General features: G+C 63.0%; 3 protein-coding genes across 3 annotated transcripts; 2 read left to right on the top strand and 1 right to left on the bottom strand.

Moving 5' to 3' along the window:
• The first annotated feature begins 134 nt into the window (after positions 1-134).
• LOC134429426 (methanethiol oxidase-like) lies at positions 135-7,130 on the top strand. Its single transcript, XM_063176584.1, has 12 exons — positions 135-235; positions 1,501-1,557; positions 1,643-1,755; positions 2,652-2,837; positions 3,139-3,259; positions 3,704-3,886; positions 4,170-4,348; positions 4,804-4,882; positions 5,218-5,339; positions 5,425-5,517; positions 5,855-5,973; positions 6,560-7,130. Exons 1-12 carry the CDS (start codon positions 232-234, stop codon positions 6,720-6,722), a joined length of 1,419 nt encoding a protein of 472 aa, XP_063032654.1. The 5' UTR covers positions 135-231; the 3' UTR covers positions 6,723-7,130.
• Positions 7,131-7,885: 755 nt separating this feature from the next.
• LOC134429341 (uncharacterized) lies at positions 7,886-16,771 on the bottom strand. Its single transcript, XM_063176475.1, has 14 exons — positions 16,580-16,771; positions 13,848-14,253; positions 12,357-13,100; positions 12,013-12,066; positions 11,638-11,750; positions 11,112-11,300; positions 10,792-10,912; positions 10,475-10,657; positions 9,931-10,112; positions 9,719-9,797; positions 9,279-9,400; positions 9,092-9,184; positions 8,627-8,745; positions 7,886-8,048 (listed from the first exon to the last, which is right to left on the bottom strand). Exons 1-14 carry the CDS (start codon positions 16,769-16,771, stop codon positions 7,886-7,888), a joined length of 2,760 nt encoding a protein of 919 aa, XP_063032545.1.
• Positions 16,772-18,117: 1,346 nt separating this feature from the next.
• LOC134429340 (methanethiol oxidase-like) lies at positions 18,118-22,797 on the top strand. The gene is made up of 12 exons (XM_063176474.1): positions 18,118-18,121; positions 18,701-18,754; positions 19,017-19,129; positions 19,467-19,655; positions 19,811-19,931; positions 20,066-20,248; positions 20,611-20,792; positions 20,926-21,004; positions 21,323-21,444; positions 21,539-21,631; positions 21,978-22,096; positions 22,635-22,797. The coding sequence occupies exons 1-12, from the start codon at positions 18,118-18,120 to the stop codon at positions 22,795-22,797; spliced, it is 1,422 nt and encodes a 473-aa protein (XP_063032544.1).
• Positions 22,798-22,933: the final 136 nt, after the last annotated feature.

The following is a 22,933-nucleotide window of genomic DNA, read 5'->3' as shown; positions in this document are numbered from 1 at the left end:
AGAAAATCGGGGGGGGGGGGGGGGGAAAGCGGGAATTCCACGGAGGGAGAAGTTTGGAAGTTTCCCTTTGGCGTTTTAAGGCGGAATTTTGTTTTTTTTCCGTGATCCTCCCCTTGGCTCCTCCTCTCCTACAGCCCTCCCCTTTCCCCTGGGTTTCCGACCCTTTCCCGGCTGTTTCTCCGTACAAATCCAACGAAACTCCTGGAATTCCCATTCTCAGCCCGGTTCAGGATGGGTAAGAGATCCCAAAATCCCCAACAATCCCCAAAAAACCCCAAAATCCCGGGATTTGCTGCTTTTGGCTTCCCGGGGTTGGAGGGGGGGGGGGTGTGAAAGTCCGGCTTTTCCCTGGATTTAAATATTTAAATATCCCCTAAAAACCCCGTGGGTTTTAATTAAGAGCTCGAATTCCTTCATTAAAATCCATTTTCCCTCGAATTAATTGGGAATTTATAATCCCTAAACTTCCAAAAACTGGGAGAAACTCCTGGATTTGCTGCTTGGGAACAGGAAAAACCCTCGGAAAAATCCTTAAAGATCAGATTTGAGCTTTTCCCTGACGTATTCCGTATTTATGGGGATAATTGATTTCCAGGATCGTTTTCCTGATTATGTTTTGTGAGGATAAAACCTCGGATTTCCAGGAACTTTGACTTTTGGCTCTGTGGGAAAAGTGGGAGGGGCCAAAAAGTTGCAAGCGGTTTCCATGAGAAACGGGAGTTCAAAACAGGGGGGAAATATCAGGAATTTTGGGATCAAACCCAGCCAAACATGAGGAATTAGTAGCAGGAATGTGTAGCCAAAAGTATCAATATTCTAACCAAAGATATACCGAATTTCCTGGAATTTTTTTTCACTCCCAAGTGGAATTTTTTGAGGAATTTTTTTGGGTCCAAGTTCCTGGAAGTCAATAAATAACTTTGGGAATGATTGACACGCCTGGTATGATCTGGGAGCTCAAAAACTTGGGAATTATGGAAGGAAATAAATCCTGGAATGTTCTGAAAAATGAACTCCCTAAATCCCTTGAGAATTTGGTTTTTTGGGAGAAGATTCTTGAAATTCCTGGATTTTTTCCAGTGGCTCCTCTGTTGTTTGCAATTGAATTTGAATTTGATTTTTCCCAAATTTACTCTGGATTTTCCTCCCTGGAACTTGGAATATTTTTGATATTAAACCCTGGAATTGCACAGAAACTCCCATTTTTTTCTAGCCCTTGCTAAAATCCCAAATTTATCCCTCCTAATCTGTTACTTTGGGACAACTCAGGGAGCCCAAAGCTGGGATAAATTCCAATGGGTTTTTCCCCTGGAATGAGCAAAGGCACAAAAACTGGGAATTGGGAATGAGGAGCTGGGAATAAGGAAGTGGGAATGGGGAATTCCATGGGTTTAAGGCTGGGAGATGGCAGTGGGGAATTGCCAATGAGGAGCCAATGGAAGGCCCCAAATTCCCAGCATTTTTGGGATGTGGAAGTGATGGAATTTTGCCCTATTCCAGCAGGAAAATGCGGAGCGTGCGGGCCGGGCTATGCCAGCCCTCTGGAGGCCATGAAAGGCAAGTGCTGGAATTGGGCATTCCCAAATGCTGGAATTGCTGGGAGCTCTGGAATTGGGGATCTGAGCCCCAGGTGTTCCCGCAGGGCCCCGGGAGCAGCTGCTGTACCTGCCCTGCATCTACCGGAACACCGGGATCGGCGTTCCCGACTTCCTGGCCACCGTGGACGTGGATCCCAAATCCCCTCGGTACTGCCAGGTAGGGCCTGGGAGAGCCCGGGGGATCCCCAGGCCGGGGGAGTCTGCGATCCTGAATCCGGGAAAATCTGACGGAACGTGGCATCCTGAATCCAGGAAAATCCAGGGGAATCTGGGAGAACCTGGGGTCCCAAATCCGGGAAACTTCTGGAGAGCCTGGGGTCCTGAATCTGGAAAAATTCAGGAAAACCTGGGATCCTGAATCTGGGAAAATCCGGGGGAATCTGGGATCCCAGATCTGGGAAAACCCAGGAGAACCTGGGGTCCTGAATCTGAGAAAATCTCGGGGAATCTGGAAAAATCTGGGGGAATCTGGGGAGATCCAGGAGAACCTGGCATCCAGGAGAACCTGGCATCCCACATCCAGGAAGATTCAGGCTCCCAAGTCCTTCCCGGCCCTGGCAGGGACAGCAATGCCAGAATTCAGGGAAGGGGGATCTGGAGCTGGATCCCCGTGGTTTCACAGGTGATGTTTCACAGGTGATATTCCACAGATGATGTTTCACAGTGATGTCTCACAGATGATGTTTCCCAGGATATGTTCCACAGATGATGTTCCACAGGTGATATTTCACAGCGATATTTCACAGTGATGTTTCCCAGGTGATGTTTCACAGGTGATATTTCACAGTGATATTCCACAGGTGATGTTCCACAGGTGATATTTCACAGTGATGTTCCACAGGTGATGTTCCACAGGTGATGTCTCCCAGGTGATGTTTCACAGTGATATTTCCCAGGTGGTGTTCCACAGGTGATGTTCCACAGGTGATGTTTCACAGTGATGTTCCACAGGTGGTGTCTCCCAGGTGATGTTTCACAGTGATGTTCCACAGGTGGTGTTCCACAGGTGGTGTTCCACAGGTGATGTTCCACAGGTGATGTGATGTTCCACAGGTGATCCACCGGCTGCCCATGCCGCACGTGGGGGACGAGCTGCACCACTCGGGCTGGAACGCCTGCAGCAGCTGCCACGGGGACCCCGGCAAGTCCCGGCGCTTCCTGATCCTGCCCAGCCTCGTCTCCTCCCGCGTCTACGTCGTGGACGTGGCCACCGATCCCAGGGCTCCCAGGCTCCACAAGGTTTGCAATTCCCCCCTTTTTCTCTGCTTTTTCCCACTTATTTTTCCCTTTTCTCGTCCATTTATCCCAATTTCTTCCTTCATTCCCTGATTTATTTATTCCCTGATTTTTCCCTTTCTTCCCATTTTTTCCCCCTTTTCCCTTCAAACATTCCCACAAACCTTTGCCTGCAAATTCCCATTTCCCCCCCTGCCATCTGATTTCCAAGAACTTTCCCCATTTTTCCCAGAATATTCCCCATTCCAGGTGGTGGAAGCTGAGGAATTTTCCCCATTTTTCCTGGAATTTTCCCACGTTCCAGGTGGTGGAAGCCGAGGAGCTGGCCCGCAAGGCCAACGCCGCGTTCCCGCACACTTCCCACTGCCTGGGCTCCGGGGAAATCCTCATCAGCTGCCTGGGGGACCCTGATGGCAATGGAAAAGGTTCGGAATTCCTCCAGATTCCATAAAAACATCCACAGGGATTCATTTCTGTGCAAAATCCTGCAAAATCCATGGAATATGTGGAATTTTCCCAGAATCTTTAGCACATTCCTGCAGGTTTTTCATTGATTTTCTAGACTGCTTTTGTGTTTCATTTAATTTAAAAATGGAAGTAGATATTCATAAAGAATTTGCTTTATTTAAAGCAAAATAATTTTAGGAATTATTATAGGAAAATATAAAATCCTAGGAAATTATTTTTATTACCAATAATAAAATAATGTGGAATAATTTTAGAAATCATTAGTAGTAGTAGTAGTAGTAATAATAATAATAATAATAATAATAATAATAACAATAAAAGAAGTGTAGTTTTTTAAAAATTGCTTTATTTCAAGCTCTATAAATCGTTCCAAACTCCTTTTTTTGGGAATTTTTTTCCAGGCACTTTTGTCCTCCTGGATGGAGAAACATTTGAAGTGAAAGGAAATTGGGAAAAGGGAGGAAAAGTCCCAAATCTGGGCTACGACTTCTGGTACCAGCCCCGGCACAACGTCCTGCTCAGCACCGAGTGGGGTGTCCCCAGGGTCCTGGCCCAGGGATTCAATCCCAAGGATGTGGAGAAAGGTCAGTGGGAAATCTGGGAAATTACATTTGTGAGAGCAGAAACTCATGAAAAAAACAGTTTTTGAGAGTCAAAACTCTGAAAAAATCCAACTTTTGCATGCAAATTCTTTTAAAAAAATCCAAATTTTGACCTTAAAAACTGCTCAAAAATTCAATTTCCCATCTCTAGAATCTCTCAAAAAATCCCAATTTCTTTTAAATACTGCTTTTACCCCCAGTTTCACTCCGAACCGCTGACTACCCCATAGAAAACAGGAATTTAGGGAATATCTCCCCTTTCCAGGGCACTACGGGCGGCACATCAACGTGTGGGACTGGCGTGAGCGGCGCCTGGTGCAGGAGCTGGACCTGGGCACGGGCTCCATCCCGCTGGAGATCCGATTCCTGCACGATCCCAGCGCTGCCCAGGGCTTCGTGGGCTGTGCCCTCAGCGGGGACATCCGGAGATTCTACAGGAACCCCGTGAGCTCCGGGATTTGGGGGAAATGTCAGAGAATCGGGGCTTTTTCCATGCTATAATGGGGCATTTTCCATGGTTTCATTGCCCTGAGCAGGGACATCCGGAGATTCTACAGGAACCCCGTGAGCTCCGGGATTTGGGGGGAATCGTCGGGGAGTTGGGGCTTTTTCCATGCTATAATGGGGCATTTTCCATGGAATCCTGGGGTTTTTCCATGGTTTCATTGCCCTCAGCGGGGACATCTGCAGCTTCCACAGGAACTCTGTGAGTCCTCAAGATTTGGGGGAAATCTGCTGGGAGTTGGAGCTTTTCCCATGTTATAATGAGGGGTTTGGGGAGTTTTTCCATCGAATTCCAGGGGTTTTAGGGAAATCTCAGGTTTTATTGCTGTGGGATTGTGGGGTGGAGTGGATATTCCATGAATTTTGGGAATTAATTCTATGTTTTCCGTTCTCAGGAAGGAAAATGGGAAGCAGAGAAGGTGATTGAGGTGCCCAGCAAGAAAGTCCAGGGATGGCTTCTCCCGGAGATGCCAGGTCAGTGGGAGAAATTTGGGAATTTTCTCATGGATCAAGAGTGGATTTTGGCGGGATTCTATCCTTAAATGGCAAAAAATTCCAAATAATGGGCGTTTTTTTTGAGGGAGAGTTTTGGGATGAGCAAAGGAACCCCGGAGTGGGATCTGCTCTGTGCTGGGGGTGGGATTTTCCAGGAAAATCCTTGGAATTTGAGTCTGGATTTCCTCAGGGATTCTGGAATGATCCAACTCCTTCCCAACCCCATTTTTTGGCGTTTCCATGTGGGAATTTGGGGACTTTGGGGATTCTCTTTGCTCCCATTCCCTGATTTTCCTCTGGAATTCCTCGGTAAGGGCTGATCACGGATATCCTGATTTCCCTGGACGACAGATTCCTGTACTTCAGCAACTGGCTGCACGGGGACGTGCGGCAGTACGACATCTCCGACCCCAAAAACCCCAAACTAGTGGGGCAGGTGAGGAGGAAATTCCCAAAAACCCAATTCCCTCGGTTTTGAAGGGATTCATTCAGATTTTACATGGATTTTAACGGTTTTCCAGGTTTTTCTGGGAGGCAGCATCTCCAAAGGGGGAGCTGTGACCGTAGTGGAGGATTGGGAATTGCAGGATCAGCCAGAGCCGTGCGTGATCCAGGTGATGAATCCCAAATTTTTTTCCCCGACTCTTCCTGGATTTTTGGAAATTCCCGACATCCATAACTCCTCCTGAGGTTGTTCCCACCTGGATTTTGCTTCCTCAGGGATGGGTTTCATCCCAGAAATCCCAATTTTCCCTCAGAAAAAAATCATGGAATTAAGAAATTTGGGGAAAAAAATTTCTCCCCAAAGCTGGGGGTTGGCCATTCTCAACTCTGGGATTTCGGAGCCCCTGGATGGTTTTTACCCCAAAATTCCATTTTCTCCCCAAATCTGGAGCCTGGCCATTGCCAACTGCGGGATTTTGGAGCCCTGGATGGCTTTTCCCAATTCAGGGGAAGCGGATCCCGGGGGGGCCGCAGATGCTGCAGCTCAGCCTGGACGGGCGCCGGCTCTACGTGACCACGTCGCTGTTCAGCGCCTGGGACCGGCAGTTCTACCCCAGCCTGCTCAAGTGAGACACAATGATCAATAACAGCCTATCAGCTGGGTATTGGCCGGCTATTGTTTGGGTACTGATTGGGTATCACCTGGGACCGGCAGTTCTACCCCGGCCTGCTCAAGTGAGCCCTCCCGATCAATAACTGCCTATCAGCCGGGTATTGGCTGGGTATCGGTTGGGTATTGATTGGGTATTGGCTGGGTATTTATTGGGTATTGGTTGGGTATTGGTTAAAACTGGTTAACAGTTAGTTGTTGGTTATTATTAGTTACTGATTATTGATCAGTTATTAATTGGTTATTAATTGATCATTAATTGGTTTATAACTGGTTGTTGATTCTTATTGGTTGCTGATTATTAATTGGTTATTGATTGGTTAATTGATTATTAGTTGATTGTTAAATGGCGTTTAAACTAATTGGGTTTTAATTGGTTTATAATTGATTCATAATGTGTTATTAATTGGTATTAATTGGTTGGTAATTCCAAATGTAGGGGGGGGGTTTGATGGGGAATTTTGGGATGAATTTTGGGTTATTAATTGATGATTAGTTCGGTTTTAGTCGCAGCCCCCGTAATTTTTGTTCAATTGCTGCAGGGAGGGCTCGGTGCTGCTGCAGCTGGACGTGGACACGGCGCGGGGGGGCCTGGCCATCAATCCCGAATTCCTGCTGGATTTCGGGAAGGAGCCGGGCGGGCCCTGCCTGGCGCACGAGGTGCGCTACCCGGGGGGGGACTGCACCTCCGACATCTGGCTGTGAGCCCGCCGGAATGCCGGAGAAATCTGGGAATGATTGGGAATGTGGGACTGCACCTCCAACATCTGGCTGTGAGCCCGCCGGAATTCTCTGCTCCCATTCCCTGATTTTCCTCTGGAATTCCCTCGAGAAGGGCTGATCATGGATATCCTGATTTCCCTGGACCACAGAATATTTGGGAATATTTGGGAATGTGGGTACTGCACCTCCACCATCTGCCTTTGATCCCCGGAAATTCAGGATTTATCCCATTTTTTCCACACACCTTTCCTCTCTCCATTCCTTTTCCCAGGGAATTTGGAGTGCCTGGGGCTTCATCTGCTCGCGGAGCAGCCTCTCCTAAAAATCATCTCTGAGATTTCTGATCAAAAATCAAAACTCACAATAAAATTCTCTTTCCAGCACATCAAATTCCCCTTTTTTTTAGGGTTTTTGGGCACTTTTGGCAATTTTGGTTAAAAAACCGTAATTTTCTGACATTTTTCCCTCTTCTTTTGTTGCCTAAAGATAAGCTAGGGATAAAATGGGGATAGAATAGGAATAAAATACAAATTTAGTAGGGATAAAATAGTGGTAAAATATGGATAAAATCGTGGGGAAATAGAGAAGAATAAAGATAAAAAAGAGGAAAAATTAGGCAGAAAATAGGGGGAAAATAGAAATATAAAATCGAGAAAAATAGGGGAAATTGATGACAAATGGGGATAAAATGCCCAGCTGGAAGCAAAGCCCGGGAAAAGAGGCAGCGCCGGGAATTTCCCCCAGACCCTTCCCGCGGTCCCGGCTCCGCCCGCGGCCCCGCCGGGATTTGTTTGTCCCGGGATTTTCCGGGAATGAGCCTCGGGAAGCGGCGGCTGATGCAGGAAACAACTTTATTGATGGCAGGGAAAGCGGGGACAGGGACAGGGACGGGGACAGGGATGGCCGGGAATGGCCCGGGACACCCCGAACCCCGAAATCACCCGAGGGGACCCCAAAGCAGGAATCCCCCGTGAGATCCTAAAGCCCAGAATCACCCGGGACACCCCGAACCCATCACCCGGGGCACCCCACAGCCCCGATCCCCCCCAGCCCCATCACCCGGGGCACCCCACAGCCCCAATTTCCCCCCGGGACCCCGATCCCGCCCCGGCGCCCTTTGCCGAGCGCGGCGCTGCCGGCGCCGCTCAGGGCAGGGTCACGGATTTGGCATCGCCGCCAGGGAGGCGGATCTGGTGCGCCAGGCACGGCCCGTTGGGCTCCTTGCCGAAATCCACCAGGAAGTTCTTGTTGACGCTCAGGCCGCCCTTGTCCGTGTCCACGTCGAGCTGCAGCATCACCGAGCCCTCCCTGCGCGGGGACAGCGGCGGCTCAGGGCGACAGCGACCCCCGGGCCCGCCCCGAGCCGCCACAGCGACCCCCGGGCCCGCCCCGAGCCCACCCGGAGCCGCCACAGCGACCCCCGGGCCCGGGGCCAGCGGCACGGGCTGGGATGGGGGCGGCTGGGGGTCCCCAATTCCCGATGGAGGCGACAGGATGGGCACAGGGACACCTTTGGGTCCCCAAATCCCGATGGATGGGCACAGGGACACCTTTGGGTCCCCAATTCCCGATGGATGGGCACAGGGACACCTTTGGGTCCCCAATTCCCGATGGATGGGCACAGGGACATCTTTGGGTCCCCAGCTCCCTCAGGACGGGCACGATTCCATCCAGGACGGGCTCGGCGCCGTTTCCCCTCCGCAGCTCCCCCAGGCTCGGCTCGGGCTCTGCCCGGCCAGGCCGGACCCCCTTGCGCTGAGCTCGGCCCGGGCTCTGCCCGATCCCGACCCGGCCGGCCGCGGCTCCGAGGCAGCCCCGGCGGGGTCGCGGCCCCTTCCCCGCTCCCACCGGGCCCGGGCAGCCTCGGGCAGCCGCGAGGCGCTCACTTGATCAGGCTGGGGTAGAACTGCCGGTCCCAGGTGCTGTAGAAGGAATTGGTCACGTAGAGCCGCTTCCCGTCCAGGCTCAGCTGCAGCGCGGCGGGGCCGCCGTACACGCGCTTGCACTGGGACACAGGACATGGGTTACTGGGGGCACTGGGGGCACTGGGACACAGGACTGGGGCCACTGGGGGCACTGGGACACAGGACTGGGGGCACTGGGGACACTGGGAGCACTGGGACTGGATTCCAGCAGGGGCACTGAGAGCAGGTTCAGGCTCATGGTGAGGTGAGGTCACGCACACTCACACTCAGGTGAGCACACACACTCAAGCACAGTCCCACACTCACGCTCACCCCCGGTCCCGCCCCCAACCCCGCCCAGGCGCTCCGGTCCCGCCCACAACCCCTCACAGACGCTCCGGCCCCGCCCCCAGCCCCGCCCGGGCGCGCCGGCCCCGCCCCGCTCACCTTGACCACCAGCGGCTCGGGCTGGCACTTGAGCTCCTCGTCCCTGCACACGGTCACGGGGCCCCCTCGCAGGATGCTGCCCCCCACGAACACCTGCAAGGGCCGCGCTGGCACACGAGCGTTCCCCGGCCCGGCCCCCCGGGCCCCCCGGCCCCGCTGGGCCCCCCGGCCCGGCCCTGCCCCTCACCTGCCCCACCAGCCGCGGCTTGCAGCTCCGCGACAGCTCGTACTGCCGGATGTCCCCGTGCAGCCAATTGCACACGTACAGGAACCGGTCGTCCTGGCTGATGACGAGGTCCACGATGAAGGCTGCGGGCAGAGCCGGGGCTCAGGGGCACGGCCAGCACCGGGGGAGCCCACACGGGCCTGGCCTGAGCTGGGCTTTGGGGCAGGGACCAGGACTTTGGGCTCGGTCAGCATTCGGGCTCAGTAATCATTTGGGGTCAGCTCTGATTTGGGGTCAGTCAGGATTCGGGGTCACCCCGCAGGATCTGGGGTCGGTCAGGATTCGGGGTCACCCCGCAGGATTCGGGGTCCCCCCGCCGGCTCTGGGGTCACCCCGCAGGCCGTGCCCGGCTGCACAGCTCGCCCAGCGAACAGGAATGCCACCCCCGAGGGCACACGCACCCGGCATCTTGGGCATGATCCAGCCCGACACGTCCTTGGCCGGGATCCGGATCACCTCCTCCACGGCCCAGTTGTCTCTCTGCACAGGGACACCGAGCCCGGCTCAGCCCGCGCTGCCCCGCCCCGAGCCGAGCCGAGCCGAGCCGAGCCGGGCACGACGGGCTCAGCCCCCGCACCCTCCCCGCTCCCGCTCCCCGCCGCCCCGCACTCGCCTCGCAGGATTTGTAGAAGCGGAAAATGGCCCCGCTCAGGGCACAGCCCACGTAGCCCTCGGCGGCCTCGGGGTTGTGCAGGAAGCGCACGGTCATGGGCAGGGAATCCTCGCCCAGGTCGAAGCACTGCGTCAGGCTGCGGCACGACAGGTTCCACACGTTCAGGCGGCGGCCGAAGACCCCTGCGATACACGGGGGAGAGGCTGGGGGCGGCCGGGGAGAGACCCCGAGGGGCTCCTGGGGGGCATCGGCACGGGAAGGGCAGGAACCGGGCAGGGGGAACTGGGAAATGCGGGAACCGGCGAACTGGGAAATGCAGGAATTGGGGAGGGGGAACCGGGAAATGCAGGAACCGGGGAGGGGGAACTGGGAAATGCAGGAATTGGGGAGGGGGAACTGGGAAATGCAGGAATTGGGAAATGCGGGAACTGGGGAGATCACAGAGAAATGCAGGATTTGGGGAGAACACAGAGAAATGCAGGTTTTGGGGCAGCAGGACCCTGCCCACCCGGGGTTCCACCCGCTGCCACCCGCGTGTCCCCACCTTTCTTGAGGTCATCGGGGTTGAAGCCGCGCCCGGCCACTCTGGGCACCATCCCGGCCGAGCTGACCAGGACGTTGTGCCGGGCCTGGTACCAGAAGTCGTGCCCGGTCGGGGGAGCCTCACACTCGTTCTCCCAGTTGCCCTTCAGCTCGAAGGTCTCTCCGTCCAGCACCACGAAGCCACCTGGGACACACGAGGGACGGGGGGGGGGACAAATCCAGGCTTCTGCATTTCCAGCAGGACCTCCGGGGTGGCAGTTCGGGCAGGGAAATGGGAATCCCGGCAGGGACATGGGAATTCGGGCAGGGAAAATTCACCTTTGCCGTGGCCAGCGGCGTCGCCCATGTTGGCCACCAGGACGTCGCCGTTGGGCAGGGGGTGGGTGACGGACAGGTAGCCCTTGTTGCACTTCCAGAACACATCCACGGGCTCGATCATCTGCACGAACCAGCGCCTATTTCAGCCTGCGCCTGCTCGGCGCCTTTCCCGGCCGTACCACAGAATCCATCCATCCATCCATCCATCCATCCATCCATCCATCCATCCATCCATCCATCCATCCATCCATCCATCCATCCATCCATCCATCCATCCATCCTCCCTCCCTCCCTCGCTGCCCCGACTCCCCCGGCCGTACCTTGCAGATCCGCGGCGCCCGGCACTGGGAGCCCACATCCACCACGTAGATGCGGGAGGAGATGAGGCACGGCAGCACCAGCTTGGTCCTTTTGGCCGCGGCGCCGCCGTCGAAGCAGCCGCAGGCGGGGCCCCAGCCCGCGCAGTGCAGCTCGTCCTTGAGGTTGGGCATGGGCAGCCGGTGGATCACCTGGGCACGGCCAAGGCAGCTCAGGCCGGGCCGAGCCGGGACAGCCCGCGGGGAGCGGCCCCGGGGCCGGGGGAGCCCCGGGGAGGGGCCGGGAGAGACCCCGGGATTTGGGGAGCTCTGGAGAGGGGCTGGGAGCGGTCCCGGGATTTGGGGAGCTCTGGAGAGGATTTGGGGAGCCCCGGAGAGGGGCTCGGGGGGCGGCCGGGAGCAGACGGGACAAAGTGACAAAGGCTTTCCTCGGTTCCCCGGCACAAAGAGCTGCCCGGGCGGCCCCGGAGGGCTCGGGGGCCGCAGCCCCGGCTCGGTCCCGCCCCGGGAGCCCGGCACGGCTCGGTACCTGGCCGTAGTGGCAGGAGCGCGGGTTGAGGTCCACGGTGGCCAGGAAATCGGGCTGCTCGATGCCGGTGCTCCTGTAGGTGCAGGTCACGTAGGCGACCTCCTCCCGCGGGGCTGGGGACACAAGAGCGGCTCGAACCGCGCCGAGAGCCCCGAACGGCACCGGGAGAGCCGCGGGCAGCTCTCCGCAATGGCCGCGCTGGTTTCGGGCTGCTGCCGTGCCCTGCCGCTGCCCCCGCGCCGCTCCCGAGCCGGGAACCGGCAGGAGCGACATCCGGCAGCCCTGGCCAAGGGGCCCGGCACCGACCCCGAGCTCGGGGGACCCCAAAGAGCCCAAACCCCCCCGGCCCAGCCCCGCCGCAGGGGCAGCACTCGCCTTTCAGCACGTCGGGGCACGACGGGTACTCGTAGCACGGAGCTCTGCATCTGTCTGGGGAGCAGAGGGGACGCCGTGAGCGCGGCCCGGGCCCGCACCGAGCCCGCTCCGGAGGGGCCCTCCCAGCCCAGGGACCCCCGGGGCCACCGCGGGGACGGGACAGAGCCCGGACGGGACGGGACGGAGCCGGGATGCGGACAGAGCTGTCACCCGGAGCTGGCACAGGACGGGGACAGAGCTGTCACCCGAGCGGGGACAGGGACAGAGCTGTCACCCGGAGCTGGCACAGGACGGGGACAGAGCTGTCACCCGGAACCGGGGCAAGACAGGGACAGAGCTGTCACCCGGAGCTGTCACCCGGAGCCGGGACACGCTGGCAGCTCCAGCTCGGACAATCCCTCTGGATCCCGGGGCCCCGGGGCAGGGCAGGGCCCCCGGGAGCCCCCGAGGTCCCGCAGCAGCTCCGGGAGCAGCGGCGCCGCGGGCAGAGCTCGGGCCCGGCTCCCTGCTCGTGCCCGGGGCACAGAGGCACCTGTGCCAGGTGTGCCCAGGGAATGCCCAGGGGTGCCCGGAGCCGGTCTCGGGCCGGCGCTGCGGGCCCGGGGCTCGGGGGCAGCCGCGGGGCTCCCTTACCCATGGCTGCAGCTCTGGGGGTCGCGGCGCTGGCGGCGGACGAAGGAGCCGGAGCTGAGGGGCAGCTGCTGCTGTCTCGGGGCTGGAGCGGCTGTGCCGTGCCCTGGCTGCTCCCGGGGGCCTTTTATCCCCGCCGAGGGGCGGCGGGAGCGCGGCCAAGCCCAGGGAGGGGCTGCCCAGCGCTTGGGAGGGGCCGGCCCGCCGCTGCGGCTTCTTTCCTCCTCCCCGCCGCCAATCTGCGCCCAAATCTGCTGCTCGCTGCAGCTCCCGAAGCCTCAAAGCCCGGGGCCGGCCCCGGCCGAGCCCCGCACGGAGCGGCCGCAGCGCCCGCAGCGCCCCCGGCCCGGCCCGGGCACCCCCAAACTGCTCCTGCTCCGACAGGGGCACCCCGAGCCCAGCGCCGGCCCGGGGCTCCCGAGGGTCCCCGCTGGCCCCGCAGGGTCCCCGAGCGGGCTCTGCCGGGGACGGGAGCTTGGGAGCCCGGGGACAGCGGGATGGGCCCGGGGACAGCGGGATGGGCTCGGGACACCGGGATGGGCTCGGGGACAGCGGGGATGGGCTCGGGACAGCGGGGATGGGCTCGGGACAGCGGGGATGGGCTCGGGGACAGCGGGATGGGCTCGGGGACACCGGGATGGGCCCGGGGACAGCGGGGATGGGCTCGGGGACAGCGGGATGGGCTCGGGACACCGGGATGGGCTCCGGGACAGCGGGGATGGGCTCGGGGACAGCGGGATGGGCCCGGGGACACCGGGATGGGTCCGGGGACAGCGGGATGGGCCCGGGGACACCGGGATGGGTCCGGGGACAGCGGGATGGGCTCGGGACACCGGGATGGGCTCGGGGACAGCGGGATGGGCTCGGGGAGCTGCTCAGGGGATCCCGGGGACGGGGACAGACCCCGGGGATACCGGGGGCCCTCAGGAAACGCCCCCCGAGCCCCCCTGGGGCAGCTTCAGCCCGGGCAGCACGGGGCGGCCTCCGTGGGTGGCACCTCTGGGTGGGGACCTGGGGTCATCTGGGGACAAGGGGGATTTGGGAGCTCGAGGCTGGCAATTGGAGCCGGAAGCGTCACCCGGGACTGTCCCCAACCCTCTGGTCACCCCCAAGTGTCCCCCAGGCCCTGGGCCATGCCCAACCCCAGCCCCGGGTGCCACCAGCAGCACAAAAGTGGCACCAGCCGGGCTGGATTTGACCCAAACTGCGCTGAAGCGGCCCCAAAGGAGCCGAGATCTCGTTCCAGGCCCCGAGGGCCCGCAGCAGGGTCCCCTCCCGAGGCCACAGCCAGGGACACTCAGCGCCCCGGAATGCGGCTCCAGCCCCGGGGGAGGGCGCCGGGACACGGAATTGCTGCCGCCAGCAGCGCGGGGACACCGCCCGGCCCGGGGCCCGGGGACGGCCCCGCAGCGGGGACAGCTCTGCCCCCCGGCCGCTCCGGGACAGCCCCGGCACCGGGCAGCGGGCAGCGGCACTGGGCACAGGGCAGCGGGCAGAGGGCACAGGGCACAGGGCAGCGGGCACAGAGCACAGGGCAGCGGGCACCGGGCACAGGGCAGCGGCACAGGGCAGCGGGCACAGGGCACCGGACACAGGACACAGGGCACAGGGCTGCGGGCACAGGGTAACAGGCAGTGAGCACAGGGCAGCGGGCACAGGGCACCGGACACAGGACACAGGGCACAGGGCAGCGGGCACAGGGTAACAGGCAGTGAGCACAGGGCAGCGGGCACAGGGTAACAGGCAGTGAGCACAGGGCAGCGGCACAGGGCACAGGGTAGCAGGCAGTGAGCACAGGGCAGCGGGCGCCGGGCAGCGTCCCCACGTGCCCGCGCCTCCCTCCCCTGGCGCTGCACACCCGCTCATTAGCCAGCTCATTAGCCAGCTCATTAGCCCGCCCCTCATTAGCCAGCTCATTAGCCCGCCCCTCATTAAGGAGCCGCGCTGTTCCCGGTGGCTTCCCGAGCTGACGTCGCCGTGTCCCTCCCTGTCCCCGCTCGGCGCTCGCGCGTCCCCGCGGCGCTGATAACAGCGAGATAAGCGCGGGCTCAGCGCAGCGCGCGCGGCCGCAGGACAAGCCCGGCACCCTCCGGGCGCTGCCCCCGCCCCGCCGGCCGCTCCGGCTCCTCCGGCCCCGCCGGGGTTGGGAACGCGCCGGGACGGGCCCCGCTCCGCCGCCACCTCGGACAGCTCCCGGCTCCGGCTGCGGCCCCGGCGAGGCTTCGGCTTCCCCCGAGGCTGCCGCAGCGGGGCCGGGGCTCCTTCAGCGCCTCCCGCTGCTAAATCGCGATTTCCTGCGCTTTTGTCCCATTCTCCATCCTCCGTTCCCGGCCTCGGCCTCAGCCGGGCACTGAGCACCGGCAGACTTTGGGGAAACGTTTGTTTCACGCAGGGAGCCCCAAATCGCGCTGCTCGTTCGTCCGCGGGGGCTGCAATTGCACCCAGGAGCGGCCCCGTGGGCCCCGCAGCGTTCCCGGCTCTCCCATCAGAAAACCTCGAGCTCAAATTCCCTGATTTTCTGATGATTCTGATGTGGGAAAAGGGCGATTTTTGGGAGCTGGCTCCCGAGTTCGCAGGAAAATGTGACAAACCCCGAAATTCCCCGGCCAGTGGAAGGCAGGTGACGCTGGGAGTTTGTTCCCCGCTCCACCATCAGAAAAAAACAGGGAATAAATCACACTTGGGGGAATCTGTGAGCTTTTCTTTGGTTCCAAACCCGGGGGGGCTCCGCTGCAGCGGGAGCGGGGCCGCGATCCCCCGGGTCGGGCTTGGAACGGCACCGAGAGAGGAGATTAATCGCTGTCCCTGTCCCGGTCCCCCTGTCCCCGCCCCTGTCGCTGTCCCCGTCCCCCTGTCACTGTCGCTGTCCCTGTCCCGGTCCCCCTGTCCCCCTGTCACTGTCGCTGTCCCCCTGTCCCCCTGTCACTGTCGCTGTCCCCCTGTCCCCGTCCCTGTCCGTGCCGAGGGGGACACGCGGGGGGCCCGAACCCCGAACTCCCTCGGGGTCGTTCCAGGGGCCACCCGGACTCCCCGAACCAGCCGGAAGAGCCGCCCGGCAGGGGCCGCTGCCCTGGGCCGGGTCCCAAAACTCCCAAAGCTTTGAAGCTTTTTGGGCGAGCGGCCCTCGAGGAGCCGCCACAGCCCGAGAAAATTCCAGGGCGTCTCTCGTTCCTCTGGATCCGCTTGGAATGAGGGACTTGAAAGGCTCGGGGTGGCCTTTCCTCGCTCCACGGGGCAGGAATGTCCAGCTCCAAGAGGCTTTCGGGATGGGCGGGAGAGATCCCAGACGAATCCCTTCCAAACGAACGCGATCTGCAGTGTCAGGAACGGAGAAATCTGATTTTCCCGGATTATGGGAAGTGGGGATGAGCAGGAGAAGCCGGGAAACTTCCCGAACCGGGCTGGGGGAACGCTGCCCCCATCTCTGGTCATGGAAAAGCCGCAGATAAGCACAGGGAGAACCAGCCCGGCTCACCTGAGCGCAGGGAGGGGCAGGAAGTAATCCCAGCCCTTATCAGCAACTTTATCTTATCAGCCGCAGCTTTATCTCCTCCCGGCTAGGCTCACCACGGGAATTTCGAGCTCTCCCAAACGCTCATTTGCTGCGGTTTTTGTAGGATTCGCTGATTTTGGGGGGATTAAGGAACTGGATTTGATGTTCGGAAATAGCGCTGAGTGCTAAAGGGACCTTTAGGAGAATTTAAGAATTATTTGGGTTTGGAAATTGCACCGAGTGTTAAAGGGACCCTTACGAGAATTCCAGGATTTCTGGGGTTGGAAAATCCCTCCAGGATCATCCAGTCCAAGTTGGGACCAATCCCCCCCGGTCACCCAGAAAAACGTCCGGGAATTCTCCAGGGGTGGCCGCTCCGAACCTCCCCGGGCAGCCCCTGCCGAGGCCTTTTCCCTTTTCCAGGAAAAATTTCCCCAGCTTTACCAGGCTGAGCCCCCCCTGGGGCAGGTCGAAGCCGTTCCCTCTGGTCCTGGCCCCATTCCGGGCATCAGATCCCAAATCCCTCCGGGCAGATCCCAAATTCCCCGGGATCTCCCTTTGATCCAGGCGGAGGTCCCGGTGTCCCCGTGGTCTGTCCCCGTCCCCGGGATCCCCTGAGCAGCGCCCCGAGCCCATCCCGGTGTCCCGAGCCCATCCCGCTGTCCCCGAGCCCATCCCGCTGTCCCCGAGCCAATCCCGGTGTCCCCGAGCCCATCCCGGTGTCCCGAGCCAATCCCGGTGTCCCCGGGCCCATCCCGGTGTCCCGAGCCCATCCCGGTGTCCCGATCCCATCCCGCTGTCCCCGGGCCCATCCCGGTGTCCCCGGGCCCATCCCGCTGTCCCCGAGCCCATCCCGGTGTCCCCGAGCCAATCCCGGTGTCCCCGGGCCCATCCCGGTGTCCCGAGCCCATCCCGGTGTCCCCGAGCCCATCCCGGTGTCCCCGGGCCCATCCCGCTGTCCCCGAGCCCATCCTCGCTGTCCCGAGCCCATCCCCGCTGTCCCGGAGCCCATCCCGGTGTCCCCGAGCCCATCCCGGTGTCCCCGAGCCCATCCCGGTGTCCCCGGGCCCATCCCGGTGTCCCCGAGCCCATCCCGCTGTCCCCGAGCCCATCCCGCTGTCCCCGAGCCCATCCCCGCTGTCCCCGAGCCCATCCCCGCTGTCCCGAGCCCATCCCCGCTGTCCCGGAACCCATCCCGGTGTCCCCGGGCCCATCCCGCTGTCCCCGAGCCCATCCCGCTGTCCCGGGCCCATCCCGGTGTCCCGAGCCCATCCCCGCTGTCCCGGAGCCCATCCCGGTGTCCCCGAGCCCATCCCCGCTGTCCCGAGCCCATCCCCGCTGTCCCGGAGCCCATCCCGCTGTCCCCGAGCCCATCCCGGTGTCCCCGAGCCCATCCCGGTGTCCCGAGCCCATCCCGCTGTCCCCGAGCCCATCCCGGTGTCCCGAGCCCATCCCGCTGTCCCCGAGCCCATCCCGCTGTCCCCGGGCCCATCCCGCTGTCCCCGGGCTCCCAAGCTCCCGTCCCCGGCAGAGCCCGCTCGGGGACCCTGCGGGGCCAGCGGGGACCCTCGGGAGCCCCGGGCCGGCGCTGGGCTCGGGGTGCCCCTGTCGGAGCAGGAGCAGTTTGGGGGTGCCCGGGCCGGGCCGGGGGCGCTGCGGGCGCTGCGGCCGCTCCGTGCGGGGCTCGGCCGGGGCCGGCCCCGGGCTTTGAGGCTTCGGGAGCTGCAGCGAGCAGCAGATTTGGGCGCAGATTGGCGGCGGGGAGGAGGAAAGAAGCCGCAGCGGCGGGCCGGCCCCTCCCAAGCGCTGGGCAGCCCCTCCCTGGGCTTGGCCGCGCTCCCGCCGCCCCTCGGCGGGGATAAAAGGCCCCCGGGAGCAGCCAGGGCACGGCACAGCCGCTCCAGCCCCGAGACAGCAGCAGCTGCCCCTCAGCTCCGGCTCCTTCGTCCGCCGCCAGCGCCGCGACCCCCAGAGCTGCAGCCATGGGTAAGGGAGCCCCGCGGCTGCCCCCGAGCCCCGGGCCCGCAGCGCCGGCCCGAGACCGGCTCCGGGCACCCCTGGGCATTCCCTGGGCACACCTGGCACAGGTGCCTCTGTGCCCCGGGCACGAGCAGGGAGCCGGGCCCGAGCTCTGCCCGCGGCGCCGCTGCTCCCGGAGCTGCTGCGGGACCTCGGGGGCTCCCGGGGGCCCTGCCCTGCCCCGGGGCCCCGGGATCCAGAGGGATTGTCCGAGCTGGAGCTGCCAGCGTGTCCCGGCTCCGGGTGACAGCTCCGGGTGACAGCTCTGTCCCTGTCTTGCCCCGGTTCCGGGTGACAGCTCTGTCCCCGTCCTGTGCCAGCTCCGGGTGACAGCTCTGTCCCTGTCCCCGCTCGGGTGACAGCTCTGTCCCCGTCCTGTGCCAGCTCCGGGTGACAGCTCTGTCCGCATCCCGGCTCCGTCCCGTCCCGTCCGGGCTCTGTCCCGTCCCCGCGGTGGCCCCGGGGGTCCCTGGGCTGGGAGGGCCCCTCCGGAGCGGGCTCGGTGCGGGCCCGGGCCGCGCTCACGGCGTCCCCTCTGCTCCCCAGACAGATGCAGAGCTCCGTGCTACGAGTACCCGTCGTGCCCCGACGTGCTGAAAGGCGAGTGCTGCCCCTGCGGCGGGGCTGGGCCGGGGGGGTTTGGGCTCTTTGGGGTCCCCCGAGCTCGGGGTCGGTGCCGGGCCCCTTGGCCAGGGCTGCCGGATGTCGCTCCTGCCGGTTCCCGGCTCGGGAGCGGCGCGGGGGCAGCGGCAGGGCACGGCAGCAGCCCGAAACCAGCGCGGCCATTGCGGAGAGCTGCCCGCGGCTCTCCCGGTGCCGTTCGGGGCTCTCGGCGCGGTTCGAGCCGCTCTTGTGTCCCCAGCCCCGCGGGAGGAGGTCGCCTACGTGACCTGCACCTACAGGAGCACCGGCATCGAGCAGCCCGATTTCCTGGCCACCGTGGACCTCAACCCGCGCTCCTGCCACTACGGCCAGGTACCGAGCCGTGCCGGGCTCCCGGGGCGGGACCGAGCCGGGGCTGCGGCCCCCGAGCCCTCCGGGGCCGCCCGGGCAGCTCTTTGTGCCGGGGAACCGAGGAAAGCCTTTGTCACTTTGTCCCGTCTGCTCCCGGCCGCCCCCCGAGCCCCTCTCCGGGGCTCCCCAAATCCTCTCCAGAGCTCCCCAAATCCCGGGACCGCTCCCAGCCCCTCTCCAGAGCTCCCCAAATCCCGGGGTCTCTCCCGGCCCCTCCCCGGGGCTCCCCCGGCCCCGGGGCCGCTCCCCGCGGGCTGTCCCGGCTCGGCCCGGCCTGAGCTGCCTTGGCCGTGCCCAGGTGATCCACCGGCTGCCCATGCCCAACCTCAAGGACGAGCTGCACTGCGCGGGCTGGGGCCCCGCCTGCGGCTGCTTCGACGGCGGCGCCGCGGCCAAAAGGACCAAGCTGGTGCTGCCGTGCCTCATCTCCTCCCGCATCTACGTGGTGGATGTGGGCTCCCAGTGCCGGGCGCCGCGGATCTGCAAGGTACGGCCGGGGGAGTCGGGGCAGCGAGGGAGGGAGGGAGGATGGATGGATGGATGGATGGATGGATGGATGGATGGATGGATGGATGGATTCTGTGGTACGGCCGGGAAAGGCGCCGAGCAGGCGCAGGCTGAAATAGGCGCTGGTTCGTGCAGATGATCGAGCCCGTGGATGTGTTCTGGAAGTGCAACAAGGGCTACCTGTCCGTCACCCACCCCCTGCCCAACGGCGACGTCCTGGTGGCCAACATGGGCGACGCCGCTGGCCACGGCAAAGGTGAATTTTCCCTGCCCGAATTCCCATGTCCCTGCCGGGATTCCCATTTCCCTGCCCGAACTGCCACCCCGGAGGTCCTGCTGGAAATGCAGAAGCCTGGATTTGTCCCCCCCCCCGTCCCTCGTGTGTCCCAGGTGGCTTCGTGGTGCTGGACGGAGAGACCTTCGAGCTGAAGGGCAACTGGGAGAACGAGTGTGAGGCTCCCCCGACCGGGCACGACTTCTGGTACCAGGCCCGGCACAACGTCCTGGTCAGCTCGGCCGGGATGGTGCCCAGAGTGGCCGGGCGCGGCTTCAACCCCGATGACCTCAAGAAAGGTGGGGACACGCGGGTGGCAGCGGGTGGAACCCCGGGTGGGCAGGGTCCTGCTGCCCCAAAACCTGCATTTCTCTGTGTTCTCCCCAAATCCTGCATTTCTCTGTGATCTCCCCAGTTCCCGCATTTCCCAATTCCTGCATTTCCCAGTTCCCCCTCCCCAATTCCTGCATTTCCCAGTTCCCCCTCCCCGGTTCCTGCATTTCCCGGTTCCCCCTCCCCAATTCCTGCATTTCCCAGTTCGCCGGTTCCCGCATTTCCCAGTTCCCCCTGCCCGGTTCCTGCCCTTCCCGTGCCGATGCCCCCCAGGAGCCCCTCGGGGTCTCTCCCCGGCCGCCCCCAGCCTCTCCCCCGTGTATCGCAGGGGTCTTCGGCCGCCGCCTGAACGTGTGGAACCTGTCGTGCCGCAGCCTGACGCAGTGCTTCGACCTGGGCGAGGATTCCCTGCCCATGACCGTGCGCTTCCTGCACAACCCCGAGGCCGCCGAGGGCTACGTGGGCTGTGCCCTGAGCGGGGCCATTTTCCGCTTCTACAAATCCTGCGAGGCGAGTGCGGGGCGGCGGGGAGCGGGAGCGGGGAGGGTGCGGGGGCTGAGCCCGTCGTGCCCGGCTCGGCTCGGCTCGGCTCGGCTCGGGGCGGGGCAGCGCGGGCTGAGCCGGGCTCGGTGTCCCTGTGCAGAGAGACAACTGGGCCGTGGAGGAGGTGATCCGGATCCCGGCCAAGGACGTGTCGGGCTGGATCATGCCCAAGATGCCGGGTGCGTGTGCCCTCGGGGGTGGCATTCCTGTTCGCTGGGCGAGCTGTGCAGCCGGGCACGGCCTGCGGGGTGACCCCAGAGCCGGCGGGGGGACCCCGAATCCTGCGGGGTGACCCCGAATCCTGACCGACCCCAGATCCTGCGGGGTGACCCCGAATCCTGACTGACCCCAAATCAGAGCTGACCCCAAATGATTACTGAGCCCGAATGCTGACCGAGCCCAAAGTCCTGGTCCCTGCCCCAAAGCCCAGCTCAGGCCAGGCCCGTGTGGGCTCCCCCGGTGCTGGCCGTGCCCCTGAGCCCCGGCTCTGCCCGCAGCCTTCATCGTGGACCTCGTCATCAGCCAGGACGACCGGTTCCTGTACGTGTGCAATTGGCTGCACGGGGACATCCGGCAGTACGAGCTGTCGCGGAGCTGCAAGCCGCGGCTGGTGGGGCAGGTGAGGGGCAGGGCCGGGCCGGGGGGCCCAGCGGGGCCGGGGGGCCCGGGGGGCCGGGCCGGGGAACGCTCGTGTGCCAGCGCGGCCCTTGCAGGTGTTCGTGGGGGGCAGCATCCTGCGAGGGGGCCCCGTGACCGTGTGCAGGGACGAGGAGCTCAAGTGCCAGCCCGAGCCGCTGGTGGTCAAGGTGAGCGGGGCGGGGCCGGCGCGCCCGGGCGGGGCTGGGGGCGGGGCCGGAGCGTCTGTGAGGGGTTGTGGGCGGGACCGGAGCGCCTGGGCGGGGTTGGGGGCGGGACCGGGGGTGAGCGTGAGTGTGGGACTGTGCTTGAGTGTGTGTGCTCACCTGAGTGTGAGTGTGCGTGACCTCACCTCACCATGAGCCTGAACCTGCTCTCAGTGCCCCTGCTGGAATCCAGTCCCAGTGCTCCCAGTGTCCCCAGTGCCCCCAGTCCTGTGTCCCAGTGCCCCCAGTGGCCCCAGTCCTGTGTCCCAGTGCCCCCAGTGCCCCCAGTAACCCATGTCCTGTGTCCCAGTGCAAGCGCGTGTACGGCGGCCCCGCCGCGCTGCAGCTGAGCCTGGACGGGAAGCGGCTCTACGTGACCAATTCCTTCTACAGCACCTGGGACCGGCAGTTCTACCCCAGCCTGATCAAGTGAGCGCCTCGCGGCTGCCCGAGGCTGCCCGGGCCCGGTGGGAGCGGGGAAGGGGCCGCGACCCCGCCGAGGCTGCCTCGGAGCCGCGGCCGGCCGGGTCGGGATCGGGCAGAGCCCGGGCCGAGCTCAGCGCAAGGGGGTCCGGCCTGGCCGGGCAGAGCCCGAGCCGAGCCTGGGGGAGCTGCAGAGGGGAAACGGCGCCGAGCCCGTCCTGGATGGAATCGTGCCCGTCCTGAGGGAGCTGGGGACCCAAAGGTGTCCCTGTGCCCATCCATCGGGATTTGGGGACCCAAAGGTGTCCCTGTGCCCATCCATCGGGATTTGGGGACCCAAAGGTGTCCCTGTGCCCATCCTGTCGCCTCCATCGGGAATTGGGGACCCCCAGCCGCCCCCATCCCAGCCCGTGCCGCTGGCCCCGGGCCCGGGGGTCGCTGTGGCGGCTCCGGGTGGGCTCGGGGCGGGCCCGGGGGTCGCTGTGGCGGCTCGGGGCGGGCCCGGGGGTCGCTGTCGCCCTGAGCCGCCGCTGTCCCCGCGCAGGGAGGGCTCGGTGATGCTGCAGCTCGACGTGGACACGGACAAGGGCGGCCTGAGCGTCAACAAGAACTTCCTGGTGGATTTCGGCAAGGAGCCCAACGGGCCGTGCCTGGCGCACCAGATCCGCCTCCCTGGCGGCGATGCCAAATCCGTGACCCTGCCCTGAGCGGCGCCGGCAGCGCCGCGCTCGGCAAAGGGCGCCGGGGCGGGATCGGGGTCCCGGGGGGAAATTGGGGCTGTGGGGTGCCCCGGGTGATGGGGCTGGGGGGGATCGGGGCTGTGGGGTGCCCCGGGTGATGGGT

Source organism: Melospiza melodia, chromosome 25 (genome assembly GCF_035770615.1).
Source record: "Melospiza melodia melodia isolate bMelMel2 chromosome 25, bMelMel2.pri, whole genome shotgun sequence".
NCBI lineage: Eukaryota > Metazoa > Chordata > Aves > Passeriformes > Passerellidae > Melospiza > Melospiza melodia.
The sequence above is the reverse complement of the archived record's forward strand: the minus strand, read 5'-3'. Positions and strand labels throughout refer to the sequence as shown.

Excerpts from the sequence above, each read along its gene's own strand:
- LOC134429341 (XM_063176475.1), bottom strand. The coding sequence starts at position 16,771 with ATGGGCTCGGGGCGCTGCTCAGGGGATCCCGGGGACGGGGACAGACCA. Across the intron at positions 12,067-12,356 it reads GCTCCGGGTGACAGCTCCGG|ACAGATGCAGAGCTCCGTGC; the intron begins GTGACAGCTCTG and ends TCTGCTCCCCAG. Across the intron at positions 10,658-10,791 it reads CGCCGCTGGCCACGGCAAAG|GTGGCTTCGTGGTGCTGGAC; the intron begins GTGAATTTTCCC and ends CGTGTGTCCCAG.
- LOC134429426 (XM_063176584.1), top strand. Across the intron at positions 4,349-4,803 it reads GGAGATTCTACAGGAACCCC|GAAGGAAAATGGGAAGCAGA; the intron begins GTGAGCTCCGGG and ends TTCCGTTCTCAG. Across the intron at positions 5,518-5,854 it reads CAGAGCCGTGCGTGATCCAG|GGGAAGCGGATCCCGGGGGG; the intron begins GTGATGAATCCC and ends TTCCCAATTCAG.
- LOC134429340 (XM_063176474.1), top strand. Across the intron at positions 18,755-19,016 it reads GTGCCCCGACGTGCTGAAAG|CCCCGCGGGAGGAGGTCGCC; the intron begins GCGAGTGCTGCC and ends TTGTGTCCCCAG. Across the intron at positions 21,632-21,977 it reads CCGAGCCGCTGGTGGTCAAG|TGCAAGCGCGTGTACGGCGG; the intron begins GTGAGCGGGGCG and ends CCTGTGTCCCAG.